The sequence below is a fragment of the Canis lupus genome, chromosome 5, assembly GCF_011100685.1.
Source record: "Canis lupus familiaris isolate Mischka breed German Shepherd chromosome 5, alternate assembly UU_Cfam_GSD_1.0, whole genome shotgun sequence".
Taxonomy (NCBI): Eukaryota; Metazoa; Chordata; class Mammalia; order Carnivora; family Canidae; genus Canis; species Canis lupus.
Genome location: NC_049226.1, coordinates 5,706,434 through 5,725,480, shown reverse-complemented (window position 1 = coordinate 5,725,480; position 19,047 = coordinate 5,706,434). Strand labels below are relative to the sequence as shown.

Below are 19,047 nucleotides of genomic sequence, written 5' to 3'. Positions count from 1 at the left end.
CTTTTTTTTTTTTTTTTTGCCTCCTTAAATTCTTAAGGACAGTTACCTAAGCATCGTAGAGCCCTCTTTCCTGTGACTGCGGTGAGCTGAGTACCCTGGCCGAGGGCTGCTGGGTTCTGCTCTCCTCCCCAACCCCTCCAGAGACCCGGGTACCTAACTGGGCATTTCAGAGCTGAGCGAGTCATGGCTCAGTTGAGCGTTGCAGATGTAGTTTTAGGAGGGCTTAGTAGCTCCGGGAGGGTTTTAGAATTAGTCAGTAGCAAGTCAGGATTCAGCTACCTAACTTCAAAGTCTGCTTTGATTAGAGCATAGACTCACATCGAGAGTGCCTGGGCCCGAGTTTCAGCTCCACCGCTCACTCACTGGTTGACAGCGGGCAAAGGGTTCAACCTTGTGTCTTGGCTTCATCTGTAAAGCGACGGGCTAGGAGGACAAATGAGTTGATAGATGTAAAATGCTTGACTGGCACTATAGTAGAGGAAGCATAGGGTTAGTTGTCCTTACCTGCTAAAAACGTTGCTACATTGTTGCCCTCAATTGATAAGGTACCTAAAACCAAAAAGCCAGATAAACAAATTACGTGCTAGTAATTTTTATCAAAGTTTTGGTGAGAAAGGAGAGCACATCACTTGGCTCTAAGAGTTGTTTCCCATGAATACAGTGTTTGAAACAGGTGACTGACTGAATAGTAAACATGCATTAACTACACTTCCTAATGGGCCTACATGCCTCTCATGTGAAAGAACTATATAGATGGATAACTGGAATCAATGCTCTGGTCCTCAGTATTGTTTTTACCAGTTTCAGAGAACGTTGTTTTCTATGTTGTCAGCTCAATTAGTCCTAATTTCTATGTGTCATTGTCACAAATAGTTGAATCTAGGCGTACTATTTAACCACTGGGGACAGGAAAATGAATAAATTTGTGTTCCAGTATCACTAAAATGATAGGAGACTAAGGTACAAATGAGAAAAAGTGGTAAAGCTAAATGAAGTAGAAAATGGGTTCTCGGGGCACCTGGGTGGCTCAGCGGTTAAGCATTTGCCTTTGGCTCAGGCCGTGATCCCAGGGCCCTGGGATCGAGCCCCACATCGGGCTCCCTACATGGAGCCTGCTTCTCCCTCTGCCTGTGTCTCTGCCTCTCTCTGTGTCTCCCATGAATAAATTTCAAAAAAATCTTAAATAAAAAAATAGGTTCTCTTTAGAAGAAAGCTATTAAAGATGCTGTCTACACTGGGTGTTACACTATATGTTGGCAAATTGAATTTAAACTAAACAAAAAAAAAAAATGCTGTCTAGATCAGTACTTATCAACCATCTGTACCAGAATCACATGTAGTGGTTGCTACAACTGTGGATTCCGGAGTCCAGGCCAGACCTACTGAATCAGCCTATCTGGTGATTGCTCAAAAAAAAACCCTAATGTTTAACTGGTTTTTCAGATGCTTTATATACATATAAATTTAAGAGCTACTTGCTCAGTTTAAAATATGAACAAGTGGCTGAGAAATCTCAGGATGTTTTTCAAACTGTTTTTAGGAAATTAAAAAAAAAAAAATCCCTACTACTTGAAAGACTCAAGGACAGCTGAAGTGGTCTGTGTACATGACAGACTTCTCCTCCTCCCCCCTGGGGTTCATGGTAAATGCTAGACATCCTCTAGGGACTCACACAGAGAAATGCTTCACAGTATTAACAGGAAAAATGCTGGTGTCTAACCATACAGCTCTCTCACAGAATGTCACATGCAGGGAGAGCTCTCATGGTCTTGGTTTCATTCTCCCCTCTAATACAGTAATATCTCATACATCTTATCTTCTGCAATAATATCTCACTTCCGGAACTTGGCTATTCCAGCACTTTGTTAGGAGAAAAGAGCAAGAGGCTCCAAATAATGAAAAATAGAGGGCACAGAGTCCAAGTCTTTCCGGGTCCCAGTTCAGAACTTCTTTTGCTCACTGTTTTGACAAGGTTATTTATTTTGGAGGAAGAGGAAGGTTTAGAGGTAGTTTGCAGACAACAGTGAGAAGTGACAGCAGAGAGAAAAAGAGGATATAGGAAATTTAAAAAGCAAGACTATACTAGGAGAGTGGTGGTAGGGTGCCTGGAACAGAACAGACACTCCCACATCTCAGTGTGCCCCCGAGAGTATCCCTATAGCCTGGTAATCCATACATATAAGTGATGAGTCTTTAGGTATAATGGCAACAAAGCTTGTGGTTTGAAACATATTCTGGCAGTAATTTAAACATTTAAAATAAAAATTAAATATCACCGTTTTCTTTTTAAGACATACCCTCTCAACTGTGTGAGAAACATGACCAACTAAAATGTCTTAGTTTTAGGTGGTTGTAGATGACCAAGGATTCACTGTAATGGGGAGTCAATAGTACTTTAAAACGTGCCTTTTCCCACAGAACCATAATTATAAGTCTCAAATGCCACCAGTGTGTCTGCCACAGATTCTTCAATAATGACTACACATTTTAACAAGTACCGTATTTTTATCAATATGAAGGAAATTTGGTGATGAAATTATTGGTAAATAACTTTGAGTCCCAGAAAATTAAGGCGATCCAGTGGAAATGTCACACAGATCTTTTCTTTAATCCCATCAGGACAGTTCCAAGGGAAATGTGTTCAGGTCTGGAACGTTTACTGAGAGTTCTGGTTGTACCTTTGCTTATAGCCTGTACTGCGGTGTGCAGGTATATAGAAAATGGGTGGGAGCACCTGGATGGCTCAGCGGTTAAGCGTCTGCCTTTAGCCCAGGGTGTGGTCCTGGAGACCTGGGAGCGAGTCCCGCATCGGGCTCCCTGCAGGGAGCCTGCTTCTCCCTCTGCCTGTGTTCTCATGAATAAATAAATATATATATATATTTTTTAAGAAAATGGCTCTCCAGGGTCATCTGTACAAAACAGGCAAGTTTTCCTACTATAGGCAGAAGGGGGTAAAGGCCCTAATAATTCAGAATGAAGAATGATTTATAACTTACGACTCCCAATAAGGAAACTAAGACTTGATTAGCTCAGTATCATGGTTTTTTCCTTCCTTCAAAAAAAATCCTGATACTAAAATCTTTTTGAGCAGGACTTCAGCATAGCACTACACTCTGGATCCCTTGCCAGGCAGCTAGCTTACTTGCAGTACTTGTGTCACTGAAATACTCTAATGGGTTTGCCACGAACCAGCTTGCCACAGGTTGTAAGAGATGACTCTTTTCTGGTCATTTCTCTCTGAAAGGTCAACAGGATGTCCAAGATGCTTTGAGAGAATCTTTAGAAATAATGGTTGTTATTTAGAATCCCCTTATGGAGCATCCTGAGCTCAGAAGACAATTCTGGTTTCCTAGAAACTGGCAGATTGGGAGTCAGGCCACAGCAGCTGGCTGTGGGTTCGTTCGGGCAGCCCTAGATGGAACAACTCTCTCGAGATTTTCCAGCACAGGGTGACAGGTCTCTGTGGTTCTAAAGAGCCCGTGTGACCAGGAGAAAACCCAGCCAGGCAGCACACTGTGGCAAACAGATATAAACAGGAGACATTAAACCCCTTCCTTCAAATACTGTATGCCATTTGGTATCATAATGTGTTATATACGTACCTTTTTGAATAACCCCAGTTTTACCATTTTGTTAGAGTCATATTAGGGCAAGAAGGAAACACATACACAAAGAAATCTGTTTTAACCTGAAATAATTTTGTTGATATTTGAATTGCTTTCAGTGGGACATTTGCTTTAAACCACAAGATATCTCCATCTGGATTATTGGAGTACAAAATCTCTGCTCTCCCCCCTCCCCCAACCAAAACAAAGAAACAAACAAAACCCCAAGCCCACAACTCAGCTTCAAATAAGTTTTGAAGAAATGAGACTCTAAATATTTACATATGGGTCAAGAAATAAATCACAAAACTATTTACAAAAATACACAAGCTTATATGCATTAACAATTTACACCAGTTCACAAAAATATTAAAACATAAAAAAAACACTATATAAATTAAAGTTAAGAACTCAAAGGTATGATCTAAGACTTCCTAGGATGCTTCTCTCATGCAGGTCATGGCTGAAAAATCAGGTTTTGCTACCTTAGAATCTAAACTGTAAAACAACCATTTTTATTCTTTGAACACTAACAGTTACTAATCAGAAAAGGAAAAAAGACCCTCTGTGCACACTGACATTAAAATATACCATTCCTGACGTTTCCGTAACACACAGTACTGAAAATCACATGCCTCTAACCATTTGGAAGTAACTTTTCTGACATACTTTTGCTTTCATTATAATTTCCTTACACACATTGCTCAGATGATACTTTGCCAACATAATGAAGGATGATTGACAAACAAAGCGGGGAACAGATATATGGACCCTGCAGGCTCCTTTTATCACTCAAGGGGCAAATTTCCAATTTACATCGTATGCATCTATTGCCACTTCAAATGTGGTTACCTACCCTTCTATCTCCATTCCCAATCTGACGGTCCCTCTTTAACAGAGTCGTCTTAGAAGTTTTCAACCTGACCCTAACTTTTAAAAAATGCTTTGCCATTCTAAAAATGTGCAGGCCCTATTGGTGGGACCATCCTGGGGATTTGCGTCTTTAAAAGCAAACTGAATACATTAAAGCAATAAGGCTCAGATGAAATTAGTAAGAAAGTGGCACCTCTGGGGCTGTTAGCAAAGTCTCTGGCCAGACATCCAGGGAGTATTTGTTTCAATCAAACCAAACTGTGACATCAGAATTTTGCCAAAAAGATACAATCTGGAGACACAGCTATGAAAATACCAATAGAATTAAATTATGGGTCTAATGCATAAGGCAGCTCCATTTCCTTGATCATAATGCTCCATGTCAAAATTTGAACTGTTAACTGTTTGCGAAGTCACACACCATGTGAACTGTGCTGAGTTAGCCTGGCTCACAGTAACCTGCCACAAGGTTTCTACCCTACAGTATTAGAAAGGGAAAGATACAGGCAAAGTCCCTCAAAAAAACTGAATCCAAAGTTAAGGCTGTCACTACGTACATTAAATGGAACAACTCTAGATTTTACCTAAAGCCGGTGTTTCACGATTATACCAGTAAATTTGAGTTGTTATTCTGTATTCAAAATATCCACCTGATATTTCTAAGCCCACAGGACATTAATAAAGTACTGGTTCTGAGGAATTAACCTCCGTCTTCATAAAAGAGACTTAGGTTCAGGAGTAAACAATGTGTGTGACAACAAATCCACAAATATTAAAATTAGACAGGACTCCTTCAGCCGCTTCCTTCTGGGATCCCAGTTCCTAACTCCTTCTGTACCTCCTCGTCATACTGGCTCCTTCCTACACTCCATGCTGCTGGTGAGAACTTACAGGGCTTGTGTGATCTCAGAGGGGCGATGGGTTGCCTACGTGACACAAAGATGGTTAAGGTTAAAAAAAAAAAAAAAAGTTAGTGCTGCATATTCGCCAAAGATCAAACTCCTGTATATAGCACTTGATGTGTTTGTGTGAAGGATCCTATCAGGTTCCCTAACACTGTGATTCTATTCCCACTGGGTCTGCATATGTAATGTAGAGACATTTCCTAGACCTTCCACAGGTCAGTATGTCAGGGCTGCTACCATGATCCTTATTGAATGAATTTCTCTGGGTAAACAAAAGAAAACCTTATAGAGTATTTCCACATATAAATAACTGTGTTCTTAAAACTTTATTTTTTTTTCTAAATATAAACCCTTAAAATGCAATCACATGATTTTCTTTTAAATAATAATAAAAAAAAAAGAACTGGCATGAATCCTAATCTTTATACAATTTCACAGCAATAATAGCAGCATGAATTTAGCCTCTTAAAAGATTTCTTCCTTTGCTCTAAATAAAAGTTAATTCCAAGTCTTAAAAAGCCAGAGCAGCAATCATCCAGCAAATGGAATGAAATTCTCCTAGTGTCTTCTACAAACTGCGCTTTTAAAACATGTGAATGTATAAAACTCAAGTATTATTGAGAGTTATGGAATGCAATGACAATTTAAACGTGTTTGTAAATATAGGACTGCCTTGTGGGTCTGGCGTGGATGTTGGGGGTGGGGGTGGGGGGCTGGTGCGGAGATGGAGTGGAGTCAGGCCAGACCGCTGTCGAACCGGGAATGTGACTTTCAAAAGGAAGTCCAGGGTATTCCACATGTTTAACATGCTCACGGAGTTTTAAGAACTATACCTGAAATGCTGGTGTAAAAATGGCAATTACAGTAAAATTGTGACCGCTCCAGTGCAGAGGGAGCAAACGGCACACGAATTCCTTAGGACGTCAACTGGTGAAATGGGGGTGGTGTGCTACGTGTAATTATTGCAGGGGCTTTCAGTTTGCTAACCAGTAATTTCATAGCTACTTTAAGAGTTCCCAAGAAACTGGTACCTGTACTCTGGTTCAGAAACACAAATTAACATGTAAATTTGTAATCATGATAAATTATGTGTATTTATCCAGTCAAGTCATGCTGGGGTTTGTTTCTCCCCCCAATGGAAAAAAAAAAAAAAAAAAGGAAAAGAAAAGAAAAGAAAAAGTTGCTTTAGGAGAACAAATGGCATGAAATGTTTTACTAGGATTGCAATTTACCAAATATCATTGGAAAAAAAAAAACTGAAGGCAGGCAACACGTTAGAAGCACTGAAAGGGTTTCATGGTGCTAATGAAGTTCACCGACTTCTGCCTAAGAAGTTTCTTTACTCCCGACTTTAGAATCCCTTCCCTTCTGCAGTTGACATCAGCCTGCCCACTGTACTACGAGGGAGGACTCTGAGAAGTTAAGAACGTAAAGAACATGGTTCAGTCTGGGTCTAAATGGCCTGATATTTTATGATGACTCTTTATTAGATGCTTAAAGTCTTCAGTCCTTTATTTATTTATTTATTTTTTAAAAAATTATACTGTGCTAATTGTCTGACAGACTCATCTGAAGGATCAGGGTTCCTCTGTTCTAATTTAACACACGAGACCCTTCAAAGTCAGGGAGAATGAAGTGATAAAAACCGAGTGTCGACCTGGGCAAGCTGCATGGCTAGTATGTCAGTAGGAATGCAACGGAAAATGCAAAAGCCTACCCCGGAACTAGACATAAACCGCTCTGCGCTATATAGCAAATACTAAGAAGGACAAAGGTAAATTCAAATTCAGTTAAAGGCAGTCCTCAGGCTCTGACAAATTAGCCCCATATGGCAAGTATGGTCTGTGACAAATTTCTTCACTAGGTTTTCAACACAGTGCTTTACAATCATTCAGATCTTTTTTAATGACAAAAATCACAGTCTAGAGATGGAAAATGATAATGAAGCAGGGAAGAGGGAAAAAGATGGTGATTTTTTTTTCTTTCTTTTTTTTTTTTTTTAATGTGGTCAGGGGAGGGTGGATTGTAGCTTTTTTTTTTCTTTTAATCTTTTTGGTTACTGAAAAAAATAGAACAGTCCACTGTCCAGCAGAGGCTGCTTCAACTCTATTGCTCCAGGGCTCATTCTGCATGGATCTGTGTTTCAGGGTGCTGCAAGGACAACTCTGTGGGCAGGAAGGCCCCCTGACCCAAAGCTGTAGCATATGTCCTGTTCTGCGGGTGGGGAAAGCCAGAGGGCATGTACGTCCCCATTGCTCCTCCTCCAAAGCCTCCTCGCTGGTGCTGGGGTGGGGAGTGGTAGCCCTCCAGGTTATCATACTGGGACACAACAGTCATACTGCTCTGGCGCTTGCCATGTGTCTGGTACTGGTAGAGCGCACCGGGGTCCCTCTCCACATTCTGGGTGTGATGGAGTTTCAGGCTATGACTCCTCTCTGGTTTCGGGGGTGGGACGACGGACTGGGTGAGATGTTCGTCCTCCTTGTAGCAGTCTCTGGAGTGTTTCTCTGGGGCGGGAGGTTGCCTGGCCCGAGGCCTCTCCAGCTCTTTGGAGAGCCTCACCTCTTTGTGGTTCAGTCTGAGAGACTCCTGCCCCGACGGAATGTATTTCCCTCCAGAGTTATGGTAGCTGACTGGCTCGGAAGCGTCTGGAATCCCTTTGGGCCCATAATCTAACTGGCCAGTTCCTTGGGGGTACGGTGGCCCATTTTTTGACTCACATAACTGCCTATGGCTTGCGTCCTGGTGTGCCCTGTGCTCAGGGAGGCTACAACCCATGTCGTGAGGCTTCCTGTTCCTGAGGCTGCTCTGCTTCTGAGGGAGGGTGGGTTTCTCTGACTGTCCGTTGCCATATCCTCCGTGGTGGTGGGCTCTATCGAACTCTGGCTCTGGATGCTTCCTATAGAAGCGGTCCTCTCCTTCGGGGCTGACGGCTTTGGTTGTGTGCCGCCCGTCCTTTCCCTCTGCCACCGAGAGAAGTCCAGTTTTCCCAGGATCGGATTTACTACGGAGGTGGATGACATAGATCCCACCCAGGTCATCCTGCACGGCCGGGCTCATGTTATCATACTGGGACATAACGGGCCCCTTCACCTTCTGCCGAGCGCGGCTCTCTCTCCGGATGGATTGCATGCGGTATTTCTCCATGTCCTCAAGATCCCACGAGGTGTAAGCGTGCTTTACATCAGCCGTCGGAGGCATGTTGACTACGTTGTGGTCATTACCAGAGAAATAGCCAGTCATGTTGGCCCGGGGGCGCGGGAGCAAACCAGCGTAACCGTACAAGTTCTTTCCTTGCAGCCTAGGGTTGTAGAAGGCAAAGTCGCGATTGGGTAGGCGGTGGAGGGGCCTCAGCTGCACCGTGCCATACGCATCCACGTCACACAGGGCTCCTTCTGGGCTGTAATAGGAACTAGAGGAACTCGAGTATGGGCTGTACCTGTAGTGGACCCGACCGTTCTCAAAGTAAGGCTGAAGCTGAGTGACGTGGTAATCTGAGCGGGCCTGGGAGGACTGATATGGCTTATACTGGTACAGGGGTCGTGGGCAGTAGGCCGGTTCATCATCCGGGGGAACTTCTGTCCGTGAAATGGGAACGGAGCGGATCATGGAAGACGGAGGGGCATGGAGAGACTGCACCCTCCGGATGGTAGGGTATGAGGGAATGTCTTCAGGGTAACAACTACTCCGAAGTGTGGAGCCCAGGGAAGACACGTACTCCACTCGGCTGCACGGCTTGGGGTGATGTCCGGACGCGTTTCTTCCCGGGGCCACGTATGTGTTATAACGAGGGCCCATGGAGGCTGGCGGCTCTGACCGGGAACCATACACCTGGTGCTGCTCCAACTTATTATGATGTGGAGGTACGCTCTGGGGACGGTACTGGCAGTTTGGAGTCATACTGAAATGCAAACAGTTTTCTGGACCGAAGGGTTCGGCGGTGACGTCAGGCCTCGCAAAGGTGGAGTAGGTCGTTTTCTGAGAAGCATGCTTGGGCTGTGGGACAGGGAGTGGTAGAGGGAGAACATCGTCCACGGAAGCTGAGGACGCGGTGACAAAGGGGTGGTAACTGGAAGTGCTGGGAGCATCTGTGCTGCTGGAGTGTACGGCGGCGGCGATTTTACTCTCCATTGTCCTGGTGGGGGGAGCTGGTGCGGGAAAGCCACAAGAGGGGTACACGGGGACAGACTCAGCACGCAGGTGCAGCGGTGGGGCCCGGGCACCTTCCCGCAACTTTTCGGGAAGGCTTGGCTGCACGGCAGGAGCAGAGGCGGGACACTGAGCAGCTGCGCTGCCATCGCTGACAAGGGCAGGTGTGGGGTCATCCCTGGCTCTGGGTTCAAGTGGTCTCTCCGGAGCTGGAACTACCTGAACCTGTGGAAAGATGATCATATTATGAGCTTGCTGTTTATGCTCCCCTCTGTGGGATCTGTAGCCCACAAGTGTGGGATCTTCAATCTGTAACCCACAAGTGGAGGCTATTTGGGTAGCAGCTTGAAACTTCCCAAGCCACGTGGTGGCCCTGGACAAGACAGGAGGCCAGTCTGTCCTCACCACCAGGAAAAGGTCTGTGCTGCCACCTGGTATAACAGCCATTACCATCTTTGGAAAAGAGTTTTAATTCGTGATAAGCTTTAAACATGAGACGAGGTTGCCCTGACATTATCTCAACGTGCAGACCAAAACAGAGGTTTAAGGTATAGTCACGCTTAAAACCATATACCGGGTCTACCTGTCTAGCTCGGTCTCAACACCAAGAACATTTTGTTAAACAAGAAGAGTTGATTCTAGCTAGACAGATTTGTGAAGTGGCTCACGGCTATACGTCGTGAGCAGTGTAAGCACCTCCCACCAATCTAGGGAAGGGTAATGAGGTGACTTGTCTGATGCGCCATTCAAATTAATCGGCTACGGTCTCTCCCCACTTTCTACTCCACCCTGGTCTGTAGCAACTGAAGTCAAACATGATCCTCACTGCAATGCTGCAAATATGCTATCCTTGAGAAGCAGTTGCTAGAAATAGCATCATCCTCCACTAAAGCCGACATACTGAAGTCTCTTCAGTTCGAGGTGACCACAAAGCATGTGGGGCACTTTTCTAAAGCATGAGAAAGTCAGAAAGACATTCTCAGCATTCTACATACAATATTCTCTCCTCTAAGCAGATGCTTGACTACAGAACAACCTGCTGGTTTATGTTAAGAAAATGACAAAAAAGACCTAAGACACTGTCATCTCTTACATTTCTAAAAAGTCTACAAGGAGATCCCTGGGTGGCTCAGTGGTTTTGCGTCTGCCTTCGGACCAGGGCGTAATCCTGGAGACCAGGGATCGAGCCCCACATCGGGCTCCCTACATGGAGCCTGCTTTTCCCTCTGCCTGTGTCTCTGCCTCTCTCTCTCTCTCTCTCTCTCTCTGTCTCTCATGAATAAATAAATAAAGTCTTTAAAAAAAAAAAGTCTACAAGGAAAAAGGCTTTATTCTCAAGAACAAAGCACATTCATTGCGCAGATGTGAATCACTGGCGCAGGGTGGGTTAAATGACCTGCCTAAAGCCACGATGAGTCAGTGACGGAGGGGGGTGGGGCGACCTGCAGCCCTGACACCTGAAGCCCAATCTGATTGACTTGATCATGATCTCTGCATCGCTGTGAATAAAATCTGATTGACTTGATCATGATCTCTGCATCGCTGTGAATAAACTACCTAGATGCTTTAGGAAGCAGCAGGTATAGTTAACCTAGAGTCCCTGAGTAACTGCTCCTCTCTCAGAGAAAAACTGGCATCAAGGTAAAGGCAGGGTCCAACCTCAGACAGGAAATGTTTCACGGAAACCTGCCTCAGGACTCAACAGAAATGGCCTGTGTGACTCAAAAGTGACAGCACACCCTGCTGAAAAGTGACATACCTTCGGAAAAAAGTCTATTTCATCTCCCTGACCCCCTCCCCTCCTTACCTTGTGGGAATTACTCAGTCCTACGCTGGCTGCTGCTTGTACCTGCCCCAGGCCCGGCAGCTGCTCCGCTGGCCTCTGGGAAGGAGGCGGAGGAAGGGGACGGTTAGTTCTCGGAGCGCGCTGGAGGGTGGCAGCAGCGAACTCGGTGGTGGGGCCTTGTTCAACCACCGCATCCCAGTTGGCCTCCCTGGTGCCGATTTCAGCTGTTGCTGGAGCAGTTGTCATGTAAGCCACGGTGGCCGTGCTGGCCTTCTCTTCGGGGGACCCAGAAGGAGGGTAGATTTTGTCCCGAGGCAAACCAGAAGGTGTGGGAGATTTGTCTGCAAGTTCTGACGGGTGATGGGGCTTATCCACGCATGCACCAAGGTAAGAAGGAGGCTGATCTCCGCTGTAGAAATGAAGCTGAGACTGGTCCTGATCCAGAAAGGAGACAGTTGGCATACTGGTCTTCCCAGATTGGGCTTCAGGGAAACTTAGGTGATCATCAGACTTGGAGTCTGTTAAGGGAACTGAAGTGATTCTGGCCTTTTCTGGGTCCCCAGATAAATAGGTCCGATGTGGATGATTCCCTGGGAAGTCAACCTGGTGCAGCTGTTCCCCAGATTCAGTCGCACTGGCATGAGTGTGGCTCCCAATGGTGGCTGTCTCTGGCGTGGGCTGGTCACAGTTCCCCGATACACTGCTCTGGAGGTGGAACTCCTCTGCTGGCCTATCAGTTTGGAAATAGGCTTTATCTAGAGTAACGCTAGAGTAGGAGCTAGGCAGGTGATCTTCCGGTGCAGCTACTGCTAGGTCTCCATAGTTTGTATAAGCAGCCTGAGAAGTCCCTGGTCTCTTCAGTGACTGAGTTGAGGCTTGCTGCGCAGACTCAGCTAATGCCAGCGCCAACAGGCGGGCAACGTTTTTCGGAGGCGGTGGTGGTGGGATAAGAGAGACTGAACTGACAGGAACGGACTCCTGAGGGGGGTCATGGGAAACTGCTCCTGGTGGGAAATTGGGAAAAAAAATGAGAGTGAAAAGGTAGCTTGTGTTATCCTATACGGAAAGCCAAACGCGCCCCATGTGATCACTAAAAAAACAGGTGCCTTCCATATTTCAAAATGGCAATCCATGATCTTCTATCCCACATGCAAATGCTGGAGAAAACACATCTGGTTCAGAAGGAAAACTAAAACAAAGTGTTTAAAGATTGCAATCTCCTCTTGAATTGCTACAGAGATGGGGGGAAGCAGGTCCCTCATCTGGCTCAGAAAAGACTGCTTAGATAACAAGCTTCAAGTGCCTGCAGATTATTAAGGATAGTTTTTACATTTGATGGAGTAGGCTGGCTGGTTTACTCGTAAGGCTAGAATACAGGTACTTTTATTAGAAAACAGAATCAAGAGCTACGAAGTTGTGCAAAAATTATCCATGAATTCTGACTGTTGAAAGACAAAAGGGGACTTTATGAAGGTCTGAAGCAGGACCACTGGCCCTTTGGGGGATTTTTCTTTGATTTTAACTTAGGGCTTTGAGCCATCACAGCACCACCCAGAAAAACATTCTCTTTGATAAAAGGCTAGCTGTGGAGTAAATTTCTCTCTTAAAAGGCACAGATGGCACATAGAATTGAAGATCCCTCTTAGCTTAAGGAAAGAATGGAGGAAAACAAATGGTACCTGTCTGAGTCTGTCCAGAAGGTACAGCCTTACTCTGACTGCTCGAGACGACCTGCTCCTCTTTCCCTGGCGATTCTACTTCTGCAGCAGCCCCCTGGTCTAGGGGCTGGGCTTCAGACTCACATCCTTCTTGGGCCTCTTTCTCACTTGTTTTCATCTTTACTACCTGGGTGGGGGATCTGTTTATGACATCACTGTCTTCAGCACTTTTGTTCCAGGTTGGAGAAGATGCATTTGGAGTTGCTGTATTTGACACTGTCCCCATGACTTCCGATACCCGAGTGGGAAGAGTAACTGAAATTGGCTCAGATATATTCATAGAAGGTGATTTGCTTAACTTCCGTCCAATCTTTGGAGAGAAAGCATAGACGACCTTTTCAGTGAATGAGGATGGCTTGGATGATTTTTCTTCGGTTGGACTCAAGTCTAAGGTAAAGAATGGACTCAGTTTCTCCTGAAGAGGAGAGACAGCTTCAGAACTTGCAGTGCTTCCTGGAGTCTGAGACTGGCTACCACCTGCTTCTGTATCCTTTTTGTTGGTGCTCGGTTTCTCCTGGGAGTATCCTAAGGAGTCAAAAAAGGAAGCCCCACTCTCCAGACACTCTGATTCAGGCTTAGGGGGGCTGCACTGAAATGACATGGGATCAAAATCCAGGCTGGCGACGCCAATGTCTGGCGGGCTCAAGTCAACATCCTCAGCTGTGTGGGGAGACATAAGAGCTGGAATATGGAGCAGCCCTACTTCCTCCTCACTCTCATTGTCATGGGGCAGATTATCATAGGAATTACAGCGGTTCCCCAGCATTTCTCCGTTAAAAGAGGCGCTCAGTGCATCACTGCTAGATCTGGGTCTTCTGGGTCGAAACAGCTTGGAATCACCTAGTAAAAACGGATAACAACATCAAAGTATGAATGTACAGGATACACAATACACAACACCGTGAAAGCCACCTACTTAGTACAGTAGTGATGCACTGTAACAGGGTGAAAATGTTACTTCTCATTTTCTTCCCAGAAACTGTCTCTGGGCCTACAGAGGGAACTCCCGAACCAAATGTTGAATAATAAAAACATCTGATGTCATCAGGTGGAGAATGAAGGACTCAGAACTCTTAGATTTTATTACTATAGTCCAACACTGACTCTTGTTGTGACTTTGGGCAAGATTTCATTTCTTTTTGCTTTATCACTGATCTCACATATGGTTTCTAAGATAGAATTAACCACCTTAAATAGAACTTTGGATATACCACAGCAAAAGGGTTTTGTTTTGTTTTTGTTTTTGGTGGGGAAAAATCCTCATTAACACTCACATTTCTAAAAAGCAAACATGTCAACTAAAAATATCTCCACAATCCCATAAAGTATATATATACGTACTTAGAACAGGATTCTTTTCAGATACTTAAACAAAGATAATTTCATTTTTTCCTTAGTATGAATAGGCTTTTTAACTCTCTCAGGCAGAGTCCTTCAAGAGTAGACTGTTACACTATTTTATGATATTGCTACACATCCAACTGGTAACAGAAATCCTCAAGCTCATATCTCTATTCCAACAATTAGACTCATCATGGTGAAAATGTGCTATAAAAAGGGCAGAAACTGCCTTAACATAAATATGTATATTCACCAATGTGTTGACCACCTATACAATTAATCTTCACTAAAATATTATTTTCTGCTTAATAGTGTCATCTACCTAGCTTGCTTCATTTTATCTGTGAACCATTCTCTTAACCACAGTGAAGTGGAAAATCTTGGAAAACCCCTAAGATGTCAGACACTCAACTAAAGGGATGTGTGAGGATTTCTTGAAATAAGCAGAGCCATTAGTCAGTGAGGATCTGGAAGTTACAATAGTTATTAATAAATGGAGATAAGAAGTTTGACCAGGAAGATGGCACCCCAGGATACCTCAAAAACGATCCCAATACCAACAGATCAAGAATAGCCCATAAGAATCAATGTAGCTCCTGATTATTTTTGGAGAAAGGGCCTTCTTTACAATCCTGCTGCATAAGCCAAACATGAAGTAAAAGATGTCCTATTTGCTATTACATGGTTCTTTCAAAAAAAGTTTGATCTCCTTCCAATTGAAGTAATCCTCTGTTCATTCTAAAAATTAGTACATGATTGCAACTGTAACCTGACTTTTGCTAAGTAGGGACTAAAAAAATTTATTTTCCTAATTTTTAGTTTTGTCAAGTTGCAATGAAACCTTTATATATTCTTTACTAAAATTTTGGATTCCGTTTTAAATGGATTCACTTCTAAGTTTTCTCCTTGTATGGAGGATCATACTTTCAGATAATGAGGACCACCAATAATCAATTTGATCTATGAAATTTAATGTCAGGTTAAGCCATTTACAAGACAAAAGACTGCCAGTCTGAATATCAAAATTGCTTAATTTTATACCTTTGAAATTGTGCTTTCATGAAATCTAGAGACAGAAGTACTAATAACATCATTTTCCACTGGGCATTAATAAATGGGTAACTTCAAAACATTTCACTGATTTTTATGTGAATACAACTGAAATGCAATCATGTCAACAGTGAAGAAATCAGGGACTGGTACCATCTGAAGACATCAGTGGACAATACTAAATAGATATGAGTATTCTTTGGAAATGGCAGTCTTATCACCTATTTAGTAAACATATATTTATTAAATATATTCAATTGTGCTCTTTTATGAAATATAGAATAAAATGGTTGACGCTTTTAGTCTTACCGTCGACTGCATGGAGAGAAGTAAGAGATTCTTCACTTTTAGCTGAACGGAGGGTTCCTTCGGCCCTGCCACCTGAGGAATCAAAGCCAAACAGTGTGAAGTTTTGTTCACTGCTACATATGTACAGAAAAGGAACAGTGTTTTTTTCTACACATATTTAAACTTCCAAGAGTGATTAGCTGTACATTTTGACAATCATATACAATTTAAGCATCCTGTCATATAAGGTGCTGTATTGTTTTCACATGGTTTCCTACGTGAAAAATCTCTTTTCTAAAGGATTATGAACTTGAGAATCGAGGTGAATTTTAAAATGTCTTCCTTTTTTATTCTAACGTGATGGCTTTTTTATTCCAGCACGATGGCTTAGAGATGATATGATACTAGATTTAGAATGAGCCCTAAAGCCACTCACTGGTGTCCTTTTCAGCAGAGAGGACACAGAGAGATGGAGGAGAAAGCCAGGTAAAGACAGAAGCAGAGATTGGGGTGATGCCACCACAAGCCAAGGAATGCCAGGAGCTGAAAGAGGCAAGGAAGGATTCTTCCCTGAATCCTTTGGAGGGAAGGTGGCCTTCCTGACATCCAGGTTTCAGACTTTTACTCTACAGAACAATGAGGAAATATATTTCTGTTGTTTCAAGTCACCCAATTGTGCAGTCTGTTATGGGAGTCCTAGGAAACTAACATGGTGCCTTGATTATGTGTGTTGCTGAGTCTTATTTGTTAAATATCATCCTCATTTGCCTCTCAGTAGTGCTTAACACTAGTGGTGCTTTCCATTTAAACCTCACGACTGTTATTTCTGGTAACAGTGCTCATCCCTTTTGTTCTTTGCCTACCCTTTTAATCATTTCTTCTTACTCTCTCTCATGACAACTCTTTTCCAGTCTTTTAAACTCTGCTTCTCTCTGGATTCAGTTCCCAACCTGCTTCTCTCACTCACCAGGCTCTCCCATTAACTCTGTCTCTAGAGTTTTCACCCTTGAGTGTTTGCTGATGACTTCCAAATCTGTATTTCTAGTGACATTAAACCCCTTTATTGAGTTCCAGACCCATGCCACTAATCACCTCTTGGGCATGTCCAACTCACTATGTCTGAAATGAACACATCACTCTTCTTCCCGAAACTGCTACTCCCTACATGAATAATGGCACTGCCATCTCCCTAATCATTTACTTAGAACCTGAAAATTATCTTTGCTCTTTTTTTTTTCTCATCCTTCACAATCATCTGGTCACCCAGCCTTGTAGACTCTGTTTCCCAAGTATCTCTCAAATCTATTTCCCACTTCTACTGCTCATCTCAGACATTCACTGTTTCTTGGCTGTACACCTATAACTGTCTCCTAGTTACTGATCAGTCTTCAGGCTTAGTCTCTACCCATATATTCCCTGTACTGCTGCTGAAGTCATCTCTCTATACCCTAAACATGACCATGTTACATATTAAAGCCAGGAGATAAAGGAATGCAGGGCAAAACCAAAACTCTGGCAAGCACACAAGGCCCGATGACCTAAACCTCTTCTTGAATCATGATATACCCAGCCAAGTTTCCTGCTTCACACATGAGCACACTTTTTGCTCTCATTTCCTGAAACACCCTTCTCAGTCCCTTACTGATTACATGAATCCCTACTTCTCTTTTAAAACCCAAGTCAAAGAGTAGATTTCTGACCACTAGCCCTTCTCCCAATAGGAACTGACAAATCCTACCATAAATGTCTCACACAAATATCTCTTTCAATTGCTATGATTCTGCATGTAGTTTACCTTCTTATACATATGATTTCCTGAGTAAGTCTCTGAAGGCAGGGGCAGTATCTTAAGTTTTTTTCTAAATGACAGGTTGTTATTAAGATATCTAGCACATGCTTAGTATATGACTACAAACTGAATGAATGATGAATTAAATAAACTGAACATTATATTTCTAACATTCAAGCACTATTATGCCTCCTATATTCAGATGCTGTTAATATACATAGACTCTGATTTTCAAACTATTTTTTAAGAGTAGTATTTGCAACAACAGTAATAGATTTATTTGGTCCAATAAGATATTCTCATCAATGAGTCACCCAGTAAAAGACAGATTCCTTGGTTGTATGAGTTATAAACTTAAAAGGCACATTGAAACATGGTTTTGTCACATTTTAAATCTGTAAAAATACAGATTAAATAAGTTTAAACACCACAGCAGTTATTTTTTATTAACAATATAGAAACTACGCTATGAATATGTTACAAATACTAACCACATTCATACTATAGTTAATCTTTATAGTTTCCACAAGAAACTGGATAACTCTACATATTTATGTATGGGTTTGGATATAAAGAATTGGTAAAAGGAGACAATTCATATATAGCACCATAGCTGTGGACACACTGTGTTGAAGCACACCATCACAATATACTGGGCACATAGACGGGGCATAACAAGAGCCAGCACAACAGGATGAGGAGTGTGGAATGGCCATGCCATCTGTTTCTCCTGGTAGCAGAGCACAGGAGAGGCAAGAGAGCACCAACCTTTAAGAGCCATGGCTTTCATCTCGGAAGGCTCACTCTCGTTCCGCTGCAACTTCCGCTTAGAGACAGATGATGATTTCCCCAAGTTGAAAAAGGAACGCCAACTGCCCACAGGAGATTTTTTCATTTTATTTTGAGGCCTCCTCCTATGAGAGAGAGAGTAATCTGTATTAAGATATCCAAGGGGCTATCTTTACTTACTGGAAATGAACAAATGATGTAAAGAACCAAACAGCCTAGAGAGGCAAAGCTGAAATAGTACCTGTGTATACACACATCCACTGTATATGTGCACATATGCGGCACGTATATCCTACTGCACATGTATATATATGCAGCACACATATCCAGTGTCTATGTGCACGCATGTAGCCCATATATCCACTGCACATGTGCATATACGCAGCACACATATCTGTATATGCGCACATATGTAGCATGTAAGTTTGCTGTATGCCATGTATGTAATGCATCACTGTATGGCATATGTGTAGCACATACATCTACTGTATATGTCATGTGTGTAGCGCACATCCCTGTACATGCCACGTGTGTAGCACAGATCCACTGTATATGTGCATATATGTAGCACACATATACACGTGTGTGTATATATACAGCACACTCTACACTGCGTAGCTAAACTGTATAGCTAAAGCATGACATGGAAATAAAATGTATAGATTTTAATAACTAGTCATAAAGATAATTTTTATACAGATTTTTATATTTAGATCTAACCTCATGGTGAAATAAGTAATAAGAAATATGTGGA

The 19,047-nt window shown here is 43.0% G+C and overlaps 1 protein-coding gene across 7 annotated transcripts in view; it reads right to left on the bottom strand.

Annotated features, from left to right (window-relative positions):
* Positions 1-3,677: 3,677 nt before the first annotated feature.
* Positions 3,678-19,047, bottom strand: part of ARHGAP32 (Rho GTPase activating protein 32) — a 291,250-nt gene continuing 275,880 nt past the window's right edge. For all 7 annotated transcript variants that reach the window (XM_038535656.1, XM_038535655.1, XM_038535653.1 and 4 more), the window contains 5 exons: positions 18,273-18,418; positions 15,737-15,808; positions 12,998-13,876; positions 11,340-12,322; positions 3,678-9,757 (listed from right to left, as the gene is read on the bottom strand). In XM_038535656.1, coding sequence (XP_038391584.1) covers positions 7,505-9,757; positions 11,340-12,322; positions 12,998-13,876; positions 15,737-15,808; positions 18,273-18,418 — 4,333 coding nt within the window. In that variant the 3' untranslated portion in view covers positions 3,678-7,504. The remainder of the gene's footprint in view (positions 9,758-11,339; positions 12,323-12,997; positions 13,877-15,736; positions 15,809-18,272; positions 18,419-19,047) is intronic.